Here is a 15,914-nt window from a genome sequence, read left to right on the forward strand (position 1 = left end):
AAGAGACAAGAATAATAAACCGCTGCCACAGCTGCGGCTGCTGCTCTCTTAGCACGAAGGACCCGCTGTGTTGTGTGTGTGTGTGTGTGTGTGTGTGTGTGTGTGTGTGTGTGTGTGTGCATGAGTTAAATCCACAGTCCCTCGCCCTCAACTCGGTACCGCGGTGGTGCAGGCACCACACTGATGGCTCACAGTCTCATTCCCTGTCCCCCAGAACCCAGCTCACCTGCCCTCCACACAGAGGGAAGCCTCCTGCAGGAATAGACCAATCGTGAGCAGCATGTGTGACTTTAATGATTTCAGATGAGTGACATGACAGACTGAGCAGCAGTTACAGTAGGCATAGGCAATCCCACACGACCTCACAGAACCCGCTGGTGCCTGCAGTGGGAGGCCTGCGGACACTTAGCACTGGAGCGAGTGCTGGCTGGAACCTTCTAGCAAATGTTAAGGCTCATAGAGACCGTGGCAGCTGGGGGAACCTGGTGTAGCTCCTGGAGGGAGTTACAGAGAGGAAAGAGGCCAAGGACGGGGACACATGAGTGTCTGAGTCCCCACCACTGAGAGGTACCACCTAGCCCAGGTCAGTGGAGTTAGTCAGGTAGAAGGGGCGGATGACCACACGGAAGCTGCTGAAGGCCCCTGAGGCACAAGGAAAGCGGGAGGGAGTCTTGGAACTATTGGTTTCCAGGGCGCCGGGGATCGGGGCCTTAGCACCTTCAAAGCTGGTGACATCCACCACACTGTACCCTCCACAGAGCACCAGGGCTTTGTTCTCGTAGCCAATAGTCGGATCCGAGTAGCCGGACCTGGTGAGGCCCAGGACGGGGAGCTCATCCAAGGTGCAGGAGAAGCCGTAGTTCCAGCAACCCTCCACAGTGGGGAGGTAGGAGGAAGACCAGGACACCAGCTTGTCCCTGAAGAGGAAGCTGGGGTGCTCTGGGGTCGGGAAGGATTCTGAGCTATAGCCGTACAGGTTGTACCACGATTTTGAGCTATAGTCATACAGGTAGAACTTTCTGTACTCAGACACCTGTGTGCCCTGCACCCTCCGGGACTGGGTGAGCACCAAAGTGCTCCAAGTGGAGGAGGTGTAAAGCCGTGGCTGGTACATGTCCTCAGTGAGGTTCAGGCCTCTGTACTTGGCCAGCACTGGGAAAGGCACAGTGTGGAATTCCAGGGCCTCCATGGTCTTCCTCTGGAATAGTGCCTGGTGATCCTGGTACAAGGACAGGTTGAACTGCAGCTCAAACAGCTCCTTGGGCAGAATCATGGGGAAGCGGACCTGTTCCACCAGGCTCTCTACCTCCATGTGGGAGGCGCCGCTCTCTGTGCTCCACTTGTCCACTGCCTTCAGCAAATCGACCTCACTAGACACAGCCAGCTCACTCTTGGGGAGGACGGCCTGGAGCAGGCTGAGGGGAGCACTCAGCCAGGCCTCGGCCTCTGTCAGAGGCTCAAAGTTCCAGGCCAGGAACTGCACACACAGATCTTCCAGCACGGAATCCCCCGTGGCCCGTGCATAGTCATAGAGTTCCAGGGGCGTATGGAAGGTGGGGTCCTGGGGGAGGAGGGCGGCAAAGAGCTGAGCACAGTAGTCCCGCAGCTGCGTGGCCCCATAGGCAGAGGCTATCTTGTGTAAGCACTTGACAGATGACATGGTGACCTCGATTCTTCGGGAGTAGAAGTACCTGAGGGTGGGAGGGAAGCGAGGCTCCTGAAGCTGGCCCTGACACACAGCGGGTGTGCCTGGCCTCCTCGCCCACCCAGCTAGCTGCCAGGCCTCCACTACTGGGCTGCTGACTCCCCATGACAACCCAGTCTCTCTGCTGTCACTGTGAGCCTTCCTCAGCAGAGGTGTGGGCATCAGTCACCTGACGGGTCCCGTGGTTACCTGTCTCCCAGGCACCTGCTCCCTGTAAGTGACCATGGCTCCTCGGTCACCTTCTTTTCGCTTCCCATGTGAGGATTTGAGCCTGCCATGCCCCGAGTGACACCCTCCCTCTTTGTGCACAAGCGTCCAAACAGATCTGAGGGTTCCTCCCATTGGCCTCATGGCACCCCAGAGGCTGGGGTGGCAGCTCGTTCCTCTGGACTGACCCACCCTACACAACCAGCAACCAGCAACAGAGCCTTCATGAAATCCCCTTGGAGGAAGGGCATGGGATAAAGGACACTGCGACCAACCTCCCCCCTGCTGTTGAAGGCAGGAGGACCAGGAAGAAGGGTTGGCACCAGTTTCTAAGGCTCATCCCACAGCAGAGCAGTCCCTCAGCCTGCTGGCAGCTCTACGCGCTGAGGGAGGGAGGCTCATCTCAAGGGTCGATGTGTGTTCCTCTCCATCCTCATGTTTCCCTCATGCCTCCTCACTCAGTGCAAGTTCCAGACATCAGAGTGGGTACCCCAGCCCTGCCCATCCCTTTCAAGTGAAGAACACATAGCCAGAGAGGGAAAAGGCACAAAGCTGGCAGTGACAAGTGGGCTGAAGGACAGCTGGAGGAGCCTAGGGGACTGCTGTGTTTCCTGTGGCTGAGGCCAGGGTGCATACCGGTGTGCATGCGTGACTACAGAGGGAAGCCAAAGCAGAGAGAGAGAGAGAGAGAGAGAGAGAGAGAGAGAGAGAGAGAGAGAGAGAGGGAGGGAGGGAGGGAGGGAGGGAGAGAACATGCTAGGACCTCAGGCTGGAACTTGGGGGGGCACAGGGGAAGGGTACAAGAAGACAGAGATGACATCTGCTCCACCCTCCACTGTGTCTAGGACATAGAAACCAGCAGGACACAGGATCCCTGCCAGGTTTGCACACTAGGCTGGAAGCAAATGGCTTTAATCTGGGTTTAATTGTCAGTATTGTTCTCATAAATGTCACATTCCACTATATAAAGCTCCATGTCATCAGAATGAAAGAAATGCCCCCCTTATTCTTCTGAGACAGGGTCTCTCTGTGTGTAGCCTTGGCTGCCCTGAACTCACTTTGAAGACTAGGCTGGCCTTGAACTCACAGAGATCTGCCTACCTCTGCTTCCCCAAGTGCTGGGATTACAGGCATGCAGCACCGTGCCCAGTTGAGAATTCTTTTTAATAAATGTTCTGTTTTTAAATCACTGTTTTCAGAACACAAGGCTGAGAATAGCTCATAGTAATTTGGAGAGAATATTTAGAGTTGTATAGTGAAACATATATGTATTTGCATGCACTGAATGTGGGTAAGAGTACATGTGTGCATATCAGTGTGCAAGGAATGCTTGTACATAAGAGTAGTGGGGGTTAGGCGGGTGGAGAGATGGCTCAGAGGTTAAGAGCACTGACTGCTCTTCCAGAGGTCCTGAGTTCAATTCCCAGCAACCACATGGTGGCTCACAACCATCTGTAATGAGATCTGGCGCCCTCTTCTGGCAGGCAGGTGCACATGCACTCATACGTATTAAATAAACAAAATCTTAAAAAGATGGTCTGGAGAGATGGCTCAGAGGTTAAGAGCACTGACTGATCTTCCAGAGGTCCTGAGTTCAATTCCCAGCAACCACATGGTGGCTCACAATCATCTATAATAAGATCTGGTGTCCCCTTCTGGCCTGCAGGTGTACATGCAGGCAGAGCACTGTATAATAAATAAATAAATAAGTAAATAAATAAATAAGTCTTTGGAAAAAAATGAATGGTTGAGTGCTTAGTCAGCAGGTAGTGGAATTATTTGAAAGTTTTAGAAAGATCAGGAGGCATGGCCTTGTTAGCGGAAGTGTGTCACTGGGGATGGCCTTTGAGGCTTCAAAAGCCCCAGTCTGTCTGTCTGTCTGTCTGTCTGTCTGTCTGTCTCCCCTCTCTGCCTATGGGTTAGGATCTAAGGCTCTCAGCTACTGTCCCAGCACCTGCCATAATGAAAATGGGCTAAGCCTCTGAAGCTTAGGTAAGCCTTCAATTAAACACTTTCACGTGAAGTCATAGTGTCTCTTCACAGCAAGAGAACAGTGACTAAGACAAGTAGGCAAACAGGCACATACAGAAGTAAGGCTCAGACGCATGGCCATACGCAATAAGCACTTGGACGCAAAAGTGTGCATGTGTGTGTGTGTGTGTATGTATGTGTGTGTGCGTGTGTGCGTGCGCGTGCGTGTGTGTGTATGTGCGCTCGCACGCGCGCACACAAAGGTAGTGAGTATTCAGATGTGTGAGTGTTCAATGCTTTCATGAAAGTGCAGGGAGCATTTGTATGTGAGCGCGTGTTCACACAAGTGCAAGGAGCATTCAAACGTAAGCGTCCATGTGATTTTCCATAGAGATGAGAGTTTGTGGCCATCTGTCTGCGAGTGCAGGCGTGTGCAGTGTGAATAAGTGTGCGTGTCGGCGTGGTGTTTACGCACTGTGTACACTCTACCCTTGGTCAGTCAAGTGCTGGTTTCCCCACCCCACCATGTGGCTTCAACCCAGACACTGCACTGTGACGTTTACTCTAAGTATCTCCTGTCTCCAGTTTGTGTAAACATGATCACCATTTGTTCTCTGTGTTGCCAATAAAAGCCAGCTAGCCAATGCTGAGCAATACAGAGAGTAGGGTGGGACAGTCCAGTGAGGTGAGAAGAAAGAGCAGGGAGGAGAGGAGGGATACATGTGGGGAGAACCAGGAAACTCCAGGAGAAGTGAGCCTGACCTGGGATGTGAGTAAAAAGCAAGTATAATGTGGGAAATCTGAGTGGGAGGAAGCTATACCAGCCTGGAGGTTTAGGATGGCTCAGCATTGTGCTCTAGGCTAATTATGTAGATCCTAGTCTCTCTGTGCGGTTATTTAGGTACTCCTGGTTAAGGAGTAAGCACTGATTATATTAAAATTATAAATCAATATTAAATATTAATAATCATCCAACACATGCATATGGCTGTGTGACATGCAAGTGCACACGTATAGGAAGTGCACATGTATGGGTATTACATAAACACATGTGTATGTTTGAACGTGTGGTACAGATCTGCTACCTTGCTGCCCCACCCTAGCATAGTGGATGGTCTCGGGGTTAGGAGGGGTGTGCAGCCCAGGTGCCACCAGAGCCGAGGACCCGACTTACCTGATGAAGTCTCTGACAACGGGCATACACTCAGCATCCACTCTCATGATGACGCTGCTGCCCACCACCTGCCACAGGGCCTGGGCCTCAGGGTTGATGTTCAGGATCAGCGTGTGGGCACAGATCCTCTGGTCCACGCACCCCTGTCCTGTCACTTGGATGAACAGGTCACAGCCCTGCTGGCTGTCAAAGATCTGGCCCAGTGCATCTGGGAGCTGTCCAGAGAGGTCCAGGGTGTGGATACCCCTGGTGTCTAGGAGGGACAGAAGGAGTCGCTGCATGAGGGTTTGGACTTTGCGGACCATTTTCTCTATGACTTTAAGCTCCATTTGAGTATTGGAAGTCAGAGTCTCCATCTGGAACCAGGCATCCTGGTGGCTTACTCTGCTCAGAGAGCTTGTGGCAAGCTACAGGATGGGACAGGCCTGGAGGAAGGGTACAGCTGCCCTCTGAACCCCACAAAACAGCCGTAGGCCCTGATGGCCTCGATGTCCATGTGTGGCCCTGTGCCCTGATATACCCAGAGGCTTGCTCCCTGCACCCCACACTCAGGCACTTCTAGAGGGAGACACTGGCCCTGAGCCTGTGCCCATCCTTTATAAACCCAGCTGTAACTGCAGAGGTCACTCCTACACTCAGTGAACTAACTGCCTTATAAGTTAGGGTTCATGACAACCCCACATTCAAATGGGGGTTCCCAGGCCCAAGGGGACAAGTTGTCCAGGGGCCATGGCATGCCTCTGGGCATCTCCACTTTTTCCTGCCTCCCAAAGCCTAATCCAGAACCACATGCCAGCCACATCATTTGTTGCTCTGTGCAGGTTTGCCTTGACTTTTACACTTAGCGTGGGTGGGCTGGCTCCTTCTGTCTCCTCACACCATAGCCCCAGTGCTCCTAGCTTCCACCTCCAGGCTCCATTTTACCCCAGCCAGAGGGGCCTCTCACTCTTCCAGAAACCTCTACAGCTTATTTACACTCAGGAGGTTCCCCCACTCTGGGCCCTTCACTTCAGATCAGCTTGTACCCAAGCTTGTCTGACCTGACAGGAATCAATACCCTCATGCCTCAGTTTCCCGGCCCAGGACAGATCGGAGAGATGCCCACAGGACCCCCCTGGGCCAGCCCAGGAAGAAGCCACAGAATGGCAGCCAGGAGGAAGGAAAGCTCCCATTGCGTCTCAGATGCTGGAAATAAAGATCTGGGACAGAGTCAGGGTTTGGCAGATGGAGCTTTGGGCACCAGTGTCCCTGACGATAGCCATTGCTAAGCACCCACAACCTGGGCACAGGGGTACTATGCAATGTGTTAGAGTACAAATCACAAGACAGTGGCCCTTGGAGGACCAACCCTCCAGAACACAGGTGTCCTGTACATACGGGATGCAGGCCCTTTCCCATCACCCGCCGCCCTGTCAGAGAAAGGGGCTCTCACACACCCAGCCACACCCAGATTGCCGCTCTCAACTTCTGTTTACACAGGGCAGCTGGTGCAGACAGGGCCATGGGCAGGGCCGCTACTTCCTCAGGGACCGGGAGGGCCAGGTTGGCTCACCATTGGAGCAGACCACCCCTGCGTCCTTCTCATGCCCACAGCGACTCTTCAGCCAGCCCAGGGAGCTGCAGTTGGCCAGCGAGGACTCCGTCCCTGTACATTCTACCTCATCCAGCATGACGGGGCCCCTTCCTGTGGGCACAAAGGGAAGTCAGGGGCCTCACTGGAGGAGGAACTGGACCCTTGGTGGGGAGCAGGTCCTGCAACAGGGGTGCTCGCGGACACGGCAGGGATGTCTGAGGGGGGGCGACCTTAGCTTTGGGGGATGGGGTAGCAGCCACACCTGGCCCGAAGGCAGCTCTGCCCAGTGCCTGAGTGGCGTTCTTATAGCCCAGGGCTCGGCAGACAACTTTAGCATCCAGAAGGTTCCAGAGGTTGTCACACACCGTCCCCCACTGGCCTCTGTAGAAGATCTCCACGCGGCCCTCGTTGGCTGAGGCCCCATTAGCCAGGCGCATGTCCCCATCTTCTGTACCTGCCAGGAAAGTGGGGGGTCAGCTGGGAGGAGGGCTAGCCAGGTTCGATGCCCACACCCCATGAACTCAATGCTCTATGCTGTCCTGTTGGGCAAACGTTGTCCCAGTTAGGGTGGAGTGGCCCTCTGTGGTTGCTCTTGAACCACCTCAAGGGCCCCTCTCCATGTGTGTTTGTGTGTGTGAACTGTTATCCACTGAGGAGGAGGGAAAGCTCTGTGAGGACCCTGTGGAAGCTCTATCTCTCAGCTCTCAGCTCTGGCTGGGCCCTGTGCTCCAAGAGGGCACCTTGGCTCTCAGCCTGTAGGGTGAAATGGGAGGGGAAGAGGCTCCCGCTGGCTCCCTGGAATAATGGCCTGAGGAGGATGGTGGCCCTTGGGCTCCTAGACACTGGCAGATGGCAGACACACCTCAGCTTATGATGGTTGATGCCCTGCAACCCCGTATGAATGGAAACTGTCTCAAGTAGAAATGCATCTCACCTTTGGGGCCTTGGGACTGTCCTCACTTAGCAATGGGACACTGCAGTGTCACTTATTCTCTCCAAAGTGTGGGTCAGAGGGAGCTGTGGTGTGGTACCCCATCGTAAGAGAAGAGTAGGCTGCACACTGCTGCTCCTAAGTCACACATACGGTTTCTACCTCATCCCTACAGTGTCTGCCTAAAGTGGACAATCCTGGACCAGAGACAGTCTGCAATCAGGTGCAGGCAGCCAAGGGGGTCCTGCCTCCCACTCTCTGGGATTCCCAACTCTGCCCACACTCATGGGGTCAGCAAGCAACTAGCTGGGTGCTTGAATTTGGTGGTCACCCATGCTAAAAGGGACACTCACTCAGCTGAGGGTGCAGGGTAAGCAAGCCTCTCCCACCCAGAATGCAGCTTGGGCACTGCCCCCCAGGACTCTCTGGCATTTTAACCTGTACTCCAAGGCCACCCACTTCCAGGCTAGCACAGGCTGAGCACTCCCCTCCTTGTCCCACTGACGAGGTGGGGACATTCCTTGGCATTTTCTCCATCCCTGCATTTCACCAGGGCCCATGCACCACCATCATTTGGGAAGACTGGGGTTGACATGGGAGAAGATCCTGAGACACGACGGGGCGCCCTGCAGGGAGGGGGTGACCCACGGAGCAAGGTGGAGCAGCCTGGAGGAATTCCAGTTTGGACGATTCCCGGTGGGCAGGACTCACCTTGAGTCCCCGAAATCAGCAACCATGCTGAGAGGAACCATAGGAGAGCCATTGCCTGGCCTGGAAGCCCAACCCTGCAGCAGAAGGGACAACAGAGTGGAACTGGCAACAGCTCTCCGAGGGACACTAGCAGTTCCGTGATCCCCTCAGTCCTGCTTGTGGAGGACAGGACAGTTTCGGGGATGGTCTCTTTTCTGTAGGGCCCAGACGGCCATGTGGTGGCCCTCACGCAGGCTCTGTAGGACAACCTTCAGGCCAGGAACATTTCCCAAGTGAGTTGAGGGCTCCTGGCAATGAGGACCCAGGAAACAGACTGATTGATTAAAACGGAATGAGCTAATGGTAAAGACGGAGTTATGTTATATAAATGAGGTTTATTGGAGCAGCATGGGGGGGAGGGGGAGGAAGAAGGGAAGGAGAGAGAAGTGGGAAGGGGAAAAAGGGGCAGGCGGAAGGAAGCAAAATGTCTGGACTATACAGTGAAGGGTCTCTGGGAGCGGGGTGGGGGTGGGGGGAAACCCACCCCTAGGTAAAGGGCATGGTATGCCAGCCACGCCCCGCAGCAGGACGGAACACAGACCAGAGGCAGTTCCTTGGGGATGGAGAGGGTGTAAGCCTGTTAACAGTAGGCCTTATCTTTAGGCACTAGCCCCTTGCAGGCCCAGAGGCAGAAGACATGCTAGTGGGGGATGGAGCTGTGGGTGAGGTTGGACAGGGGACTCCTGGGGTGGGGAGAGTGACAGAGATGGTACAGAAGGGTCTAGGGTTCCAAGGTATGAAGCTGGGGATGAGTGGGAGGTAAATCAGGGGGTTCAGCTGGGGATGAGTGGGAGGTGTGTCAGTGTCAACCCCCAAGATGCTGACAGCTCTAAGCACTTGGGCAGAGGACTCCATACTTTGGCTCTTGCCTATCTGTAGGATGTACCCGACCCAGGCACTGTCCCCCAGGCCCTTCAAGGAGGGGATGACCCATAGAGCAAGGTGCAGACGCCTGGTGACATTCACTCTACTCCCAGCAGTCAGCAAGCTTGGGACTGGCTCGTACTATCTAGGCAGTCTACTGTCTGCTGGGCGGGAGCTGGTATCCTCGAGTTGTTTTTTTCTTACTCAGACCAGGGGCCCAGAGACCAGCAGCAAGGTATTCCAGGACCAGTACAAATACCAGGATTAGCACCCCACCCACCCACATGCCCCTACCCCTTGCCCCAGCCACTTCTGCACCAGACCAGCGTGAACAGGACTTCGGGGTCCTGCTGTAACGGCCTTGGCAGGGGTGAAGATAACCTAAGAGGCTTGCGCCCCTCCCTTTGGCTACCAGACTACTGAACCCATGAGCCTCAACCTGCTGGAATTTCCCTAGGAGTCTCCCTGGCGATGGCCAGAGTTTGTCTCCAGGAAAGAGATTCAAAGCCCAGGCAACAGCCAGGCCAGTTAGCTATGCACACTTCTGGCCTAAACCTCTTGCTGGCCCCTTAACGGGGGGGGGGGGGGGGGGGGCACTGTACCTCCACACATCTTCGAGGTGTAGCCACATTAAATACAACTGCTTTTTCTGCCTTTCACTCCTGTATCTTTAATTTGCCCAGGGAGGATGAGGTGGCTGAGTCTTATTATCAGGGGAGCTTTCTGGGCATAAGCTCTGACCACTGAGGGGTGGGAAGCGTGGCCCTTATCGCTGGGCAGCCTCTCCATCCTGCTCAGCAGGTTCCCGCCAGCCTTCTGCATCCAGCCACGTACAGACCCCGGAGCAATAAGCTCCGCAGCAAGTCGCCACATGCCAAGTGAAAAAGCCCAGGATAGGCAACAGATTCCAGGTCTCACAGCTAGTGAGCCCCAGGGTAGGGTCTACCCACCTACCCACCATGTAGACCTGGCGGAAGCCAAGGAAGCCAGGGAGCCTCACACCCATGTGCTGAGACATCATCTCAGTTACATCCCAAGGTGGGATGATTCTGGGTTCTGGGAAACCTGAGCCCCAGGGCAAACTGCCCTGGGTACTCACCCTCCTCTCCATTCGCTGTAAGCTGTGACCAATAGGTTTGTCCATGCTTGGTCAGGGACTCTAGGCCTTGGGAGCATTGCAGGTATGCGGATGTTGCTGTTCTCTGCTTGGCACAGGCTGTTTCTGCCTGGCTCCATTGTGGGGAAGTTGAAACAAGCCTGCCCATGCTGGCTCAGTCAGTACCACTGTGTAGGTAGGTGTAGTCCAGGGCAAGAGTTCACAGACCCAGCAGAGGGGGTCAAGGGCTGAATCCCAACCCGCTTGCCCCTTCAGTTGCTTGCTCAGTAAACACCTGCCCAGCTGTATAGAGGCCCTGCAGGTCTATGGGGTGGCACGATGGTGCTGTGCTCCGTGGCCTGTGCTCCGTGGCCTGTGCTCCGTGGCCTGTGCTCCGTGGCCTGCCAGTGACCCTGCCAGTGTAGAATGAGAACTCACCTGGGAGCAAGAGACAGGAAGTTAGCAGGCAGCTGCTGAAGGTGGTCCGGAAGCCTTCCTGCTGGCTGCAACTGTAGTTCTCTGTAGAAACTTGCGCCCCTCTTCAGCTATCAGACTGCTGAGTTGATGGGCCCCAAGCAACCGCTCAGCCGAGAAAGGCCCCACCAAGTGTATTTCCTCAGCCCCGTCCCAGGAAATGCTTCATAAACACAGTCTGGTTTCGGTTTCCAGAAAACACATGACAGAGGCTGCTTCTGGGGTTGGCTGCAGACCAGGCTAGCAGCAGCCCTCTGCTCGCTCGCTGCTCTGTTGGAGGGATGGCAGGCATCCAAATGCCTTATGGCTGAGCAGATAAAACAACGGTGTTGAGGCACCTAGGCTACGGCTGCGGTTGCACAGAGACACGTCCAGGCAGGCCCCGCAGGCACCCCTCAAGGGGGTGGGGGTGGGGCTGGGGGAGATGACGCAAGTGGCCCTAGGAGCAGAGGTTCAGGTCAGACAGTGTCTGTGAGGATGGCGTGGGCTGCACAATCCTTTCCTGGACCTGGAGAGGCTGGCTGTGTTTAGGCACAAACCTACCATGTGGATCACGAAAGACGGGCAGGTATAGAGACAAAAGAGCCGAGGGCAGGGCTGGGAGCTGGGAGTGAGCTTGTAACTGAGCTCCAGGGAGATCTGACACTTCTGGCCTCTGCAGGCACCCACCCTCAAGTGTGTGAGTGCAGGAACACACACACACACACACACACACACACACACACACACACACACACACACACACACACACTACACACAATTTAAAATTTTAAATCCTAAAAGGTTTCTAAAATACCTAGTTTAAAGGTGAGGAAGAGCAGGGCTAATTGGGCATGGTGGCACACACCTTTAATTAGGAGGCAGAGGCAGGTGGATCTTTGTGCGTTAGAAGCTAGCCTAGTTTACATAGTGAGTTCTAGGTCAGTCAGGGCTACACAGAGAAACCCCGCCTCAAAAAACCACGGCAACAATGAGTCAGTAGGTAAAGATGCTACAGCCGATCTTGATGGTGGGGCTTTCATCCCTGGAACTCGATGAGGGAAAATCTGACTCCTGTGAGTTCTCTTCTGATCGCTGCATGTATGCGCATACATGTGAACACGCACAGTGAATGAATGTAAAAACACTTACATAAAAACCAAACAGAAATGGGGAGATGGACCAGAGGTTAAGAACACAGGTTGCTCTGAAGGAGAGAAACATGTTTTTTGTTTAGATCACAAGTGGGGCATGAGAAAAAGACTTGTGAGAGAGCAGGTGATGTTTATTCCCTTAGAAGTCAAACCACCATGTGGAGGAGATTGGTTATTAACCAGCTGAAAACATCCTTGAACTAATTCTGTGAGGAGGTATAAAAATTAGCCAAAAACAAGCGGCGGGGCCTTTAGAGACTTGGGAGAGTTTTGGCTGTTCATCGCTGCACTTTGAGACGCTCCTAGAGAGAACCACTCGAGAGGAGGCTTCGGCCTACCTCAACACACTGAAGTGTCCTTTTGAATTAGTCAAAAGATCTGACACAGAAGGCCCAAGAGGCAAAGCCAGGGACTCCTAGTAGGTATAGGACTTTTGAGGTGTGTGGATCTTTTAGAATTCATCTGCTATGTTTCTGTGCTCAGTGTCCACTTTTTTTTTTTTTTTTAAAGATTCACTTATTTTATGTGTGCGAGCATTTTTCCTGCATGTAAGTGCACCATATACCTGATGTGCATGCATATGGTGGCCCAAAGAGGGAGGCAGGTCTCCTGGAGTTACAGATGGTTATGAGCCACCATGTGGGTGCTGGGAATTACACCTGAGTTCTGTGCACAAACAAGAGCTCTTAGTGGCTGAGCCATCTCTCTAGCACCCCCATCCCAAGGGTCTACTCTTTATTAAAACGTTTACACCAATTCTAATCTGCTAAATCCTTTTATGCCTGGGCTTGGAAAGCCCTATACTTTGTCCCAGGCATGGTGATCAGGAGGCCCTGAGACCAGGAGAAGCAAACGCAGGCAGGCTACCACACACACCTGACGCTGTACCATCACTTACACCCAGTAATCCATCGCGTGGTGGCCCCAGTGACCCTCTCGGGATTCAGAAAGCAAGGCCTCTGCCTGGCTCATACCCTTTCCCCCCTCCTCCGCAGAAACCCCTCACATCTTGTTTTCTCTTGGGGAGTTCTCAGTCAGTGTGGCTCGACTTGGGCTGGCCAGAATTACCCGTGACAGACACCAGTGTCCTCATCACCCTGGGGGAGGGGGCACTGGGAATTTTGGAGTGCAGTCCCTTTGAGTTTAACCAAACGCTTTGAATGTCCAGAGGTCGGACACTCAGGGGCTGGCTCCCTTGAGCCAGTGCTCAAGTTTCCAGTGGCCACGGGGGCTACAGGCAGGGACAGGCCTGGCTCTGCAAGGAAGAGGTCAAGCTTGCTCAACTGGGGACTAGCTAACTCGTGGCTTCTGCCACCTTCGGATGAGAGCGTGAGAGGGCGGGATGGGCTTGCCCCCTGGAGAAGATGCAGTGCGAAGAGAGTCGGCACCTGACTGCCTGGTGGCTCCATACTGGGTCAGCCCATCAGCCAGCCTGGGCCTTGGAGGAGAGGCCGCCGGGTCACAGAAGCAGGGCCATTGCAGGGCGTGTAGTCCGCAGCAGGTCCAGTTCTGTGGTCCTCAACCTTCCTAATGCTGCAATCCTTCAATACAGTTCATGTTGTGGGGACTCTCAAGCATAAAAATTCTTTTGTTGCTGCTACTTAACTGCAATTTGGCTACTATTATGAACTGTAATGTAACTATCTGGTATACAACCCCAAAGGGGCAGAGACTCACAGCTTGAGAACCACTGCTCTGTGACCATTCCAAAGCCAACAGGTCGGTGGTTAATGGGCCCAGACGTTGTGACACTGGGGGACTTTCCAAGAGGTCAGGCCCCAGGAACACGCAGAATCTCTGTCCACTCCATAACCCATCTGGAGACTCAGTGAACACAAGAGACGTGTAAGCTGAGGGGACAAAGGCCAAGTGGCCCAGCTCCCCCTTCAGTTATCCAGGGCGAGGTATGCCATCCTGGTCCTCCCAACTGTGCTCTTCTTTACCAACCGAGGTCTGAAAGTCACAAGGACCTCTTCAGGATAATGCCCTGAAGAGGTTAGCGCCACAGTGACCTCTAGCAGACCCCAAGTCCCATCCTGACACTGCATAGTAAGCGACAGAACCTCAGTGCCAAGACAGCTGTGAACAACCCAGATCCCGTAGAAAAGAAGCATCAAAAAGAAGTGTCCAGCTGGGTGGTGGCGCACACTGTTGTCCTAACACTTGAGAGGAAGAGGCAGACGGTTCTCTGTGAGTTCAAAGGCCAGCCTGGTCTAGAGCGAGCTCTAGGACAACGTGGACGGCACAGAAAAACCTGTCTCAAAAAACCAAAAGAAATAAGTGTCCAATTTCTAGAAGACACCAGGCCTCCTGTTGTCTCACTTCCTTGCTCAGCATCTGTGGCTTCTACACCCAGCCTTGGAAGCCAGGACCCACTTCTCCATCTTCTGGCCACAGAACACACTGTGCTTTCCTCTGCCTTGCAACGCTGGGTAGAAAATGGCCTCTTAGGGTGACGGGGTGAAGTATGTGCAAGCAGCCTTTGTTTAAAGGAGCCTCTCATGAAAGGGGGACAATACTCTGGTCACTTTTCTTACTCACCCCTCTAGGGTGCTCTTGGTCTTGGCTGAGAACTTTTATGCATCCTTCAGGGGGGTCACATTTTCCACATATTCTGATGTTATTTGTCGGCAAACCTTGCAGGTACCCTCACTCAAACGAGCCACATGACCTGTGCACGCACCAGCCCCTGAGGCAGCCCTGGGCAGTGGTGTGGGATGACCTGCTTTCTGCAGAAAAAATGGACAACAGGGAGGAGAAAGGGAGAGGGAGGAAGAGGGAGGGAGAGAAGGAGAGGGAGAGAACAGAGAGAGCCACGTCCTTCCCCTTACCTACCAGACGACTGAGGAGATGGATCACAAGAAACTGGAATTTTCCCAGGGCTTTTCACACCTGAGAAGGGAAAAGCTGAGGTCTGGTATAAGGTACAGGAAACACTTATCTCCTGGGAGGATTCCACACAGCCTGACAGCCCAGGAGCCAGGACCAGACACAGTGATGGGTTAATGGGCAGGACCACACATATATACCTTGCCCAGGCCTATGTAGCTATGCACAACTTTTGCCCTCTATTTAAACCTAAAGTGTATGTCAGGAACCCAAAGGTGGGCTTGAGAGAGTCATTGTATGTGTGTGTGTGGGGGGGGTGGTGTGTAGATCCATGTGCGTTGTCTCTGTGCCTGAATGTGTGCATGTGCATGTGAGTGTTGCAGGATATTTGATCCCATTGTGAACCCTGAGAATAAACACCTGTTTCTTGTTTGGTGTGGCTCAGCCCTAGCACACACCTTTAATCCAAGAACTTTCAGTTTATTGTAAGCAGGCGATTATGCTGTGGCTCAGCCCTTACACACACCTTTAATGCAAGAGCTTTCTGTATACAGCATTTAATAAAGTTAACCCTAGGTCAAGAGGTGGGGCAAGAAACCAGCTGACAGGATTAAGTAGCTAAGAAGGACTTTGAGCGAAGTGGAGAAGCAGCTCTTTGGCTTTTTGGCTTTTAGCTCTTGGCTGTCGAGTGAGCTAGCAGGCCTTTTCCACCTGTGCCACCATCTGAGCTTAGGCTTTTCCTTCCGGGATGCGGGCTGAGTAGGAAGGTCACTGGGTGCTTTCTCTGCCTCTCTGAGCTAGCAAGTTTTCACCACAGCATCTGGCTCCTGAGTCTTCACTGGTAAAATTGAACATTTGGGACTTTTTTTTATAACAACATGTGAGTGCATGTGTCTGCGTGTGCAAGTGCACACATGTGCCACAGGGAGGCATATGAAGGTTAGAGCTCAGTTCCCTCCTCCTACCATGGGTTCTGAGGCTCACTTGGCCTGTCAGCCTTGTGTGGCAGGCACTGGCCACGCTGGGGTACCTTGGCCCACTCTGGACCTTTTCTTTGTCTTTCTGCCTGATGTGGCTACACTGAACAAACCTTCCTCTTTCTGTCACTATTCCTGGCTCGGCCTGTGGAGGTTGGGATGCCAGGCCTGGCCTGTTGTGACTACTGTGGTCCCGGCTCCAGCACTTCAGGCTCTGTCCTGACTCCAGT

The 15,914-nt window shown here is 53.6% G+C and overlaps 1 protein-coding gene across 1 annotated transcript; it reads right to left on the reverse strand.

The window, feature by feature from the left end:
• Window positions 1-272: 272 nt before the first annotated feature.
• Window positions 273-10,966, reverse strand: LGALS3BP (galectin 3 binding protein). The gene is made up of 6 exons (XM_084750148.1): window positions 10,710-10,966; window positions 8,273-8,346; window positions 6,893-7,084; window positions 6,610-6,741; window positions 5,058-5,310; window positions 273-1,691 (listed from the first exon to the last, which is right to left on the reverse strand). Exons 2-6 carry the CDS (start codon window positions 8,322-8,324, stop codon window positions 575-577), a joined length of 1,746 nt encoding a protein of 581 aa, XP_084606274.1. The 5' UTR covers window positions 8,325-8,346; window positions 10,710-10,966; the 3' UTR covers window positions 273-574.
• Window positions 10,967-15,914: the final 4,948 nt, after the last annotated feature.

The sequence above is a fragment of the Acomys minous genome (genome assembly GCF_964271855.1).
Source record: "Acomys minous genome assembly, chromosome: 12".
NCBI classification, from domain to species: domain Eukaryota; kingdom Metazoa; phylum Chordata; class Mammalia; order Rodentia; family Muridae; genus Acomys; species Acomys minous.

What these genes read in the sequence shown, in the direction of transcription:
- LGALS3BP (XM_084750148.1), bottom strand. Translation starts at nt 8,324, where the DNA reads ATGGCTCTCCTATGGTTCCTCTCAGCATGGTTGCTGATTTCGGGGACT. An exon ending in GCTGATTTCGGGGACTCAAG is followed by an intron (nt 7,085 to 8,272) that starts GTGAGTCCTGCC and finishes CTTTCCTGGCAG; the next exon opens with GTACAGAAGATGGGGACATG. An exon ending in GTTGTCAGAGACTTCATCAG is followed by an intron (nt 1,692 to 5,057) that starts GTAAGTCGGGTC and finishes TCCCACCCTCAG; the next exon opens with GTACTTCTACTCCCGAAGAA.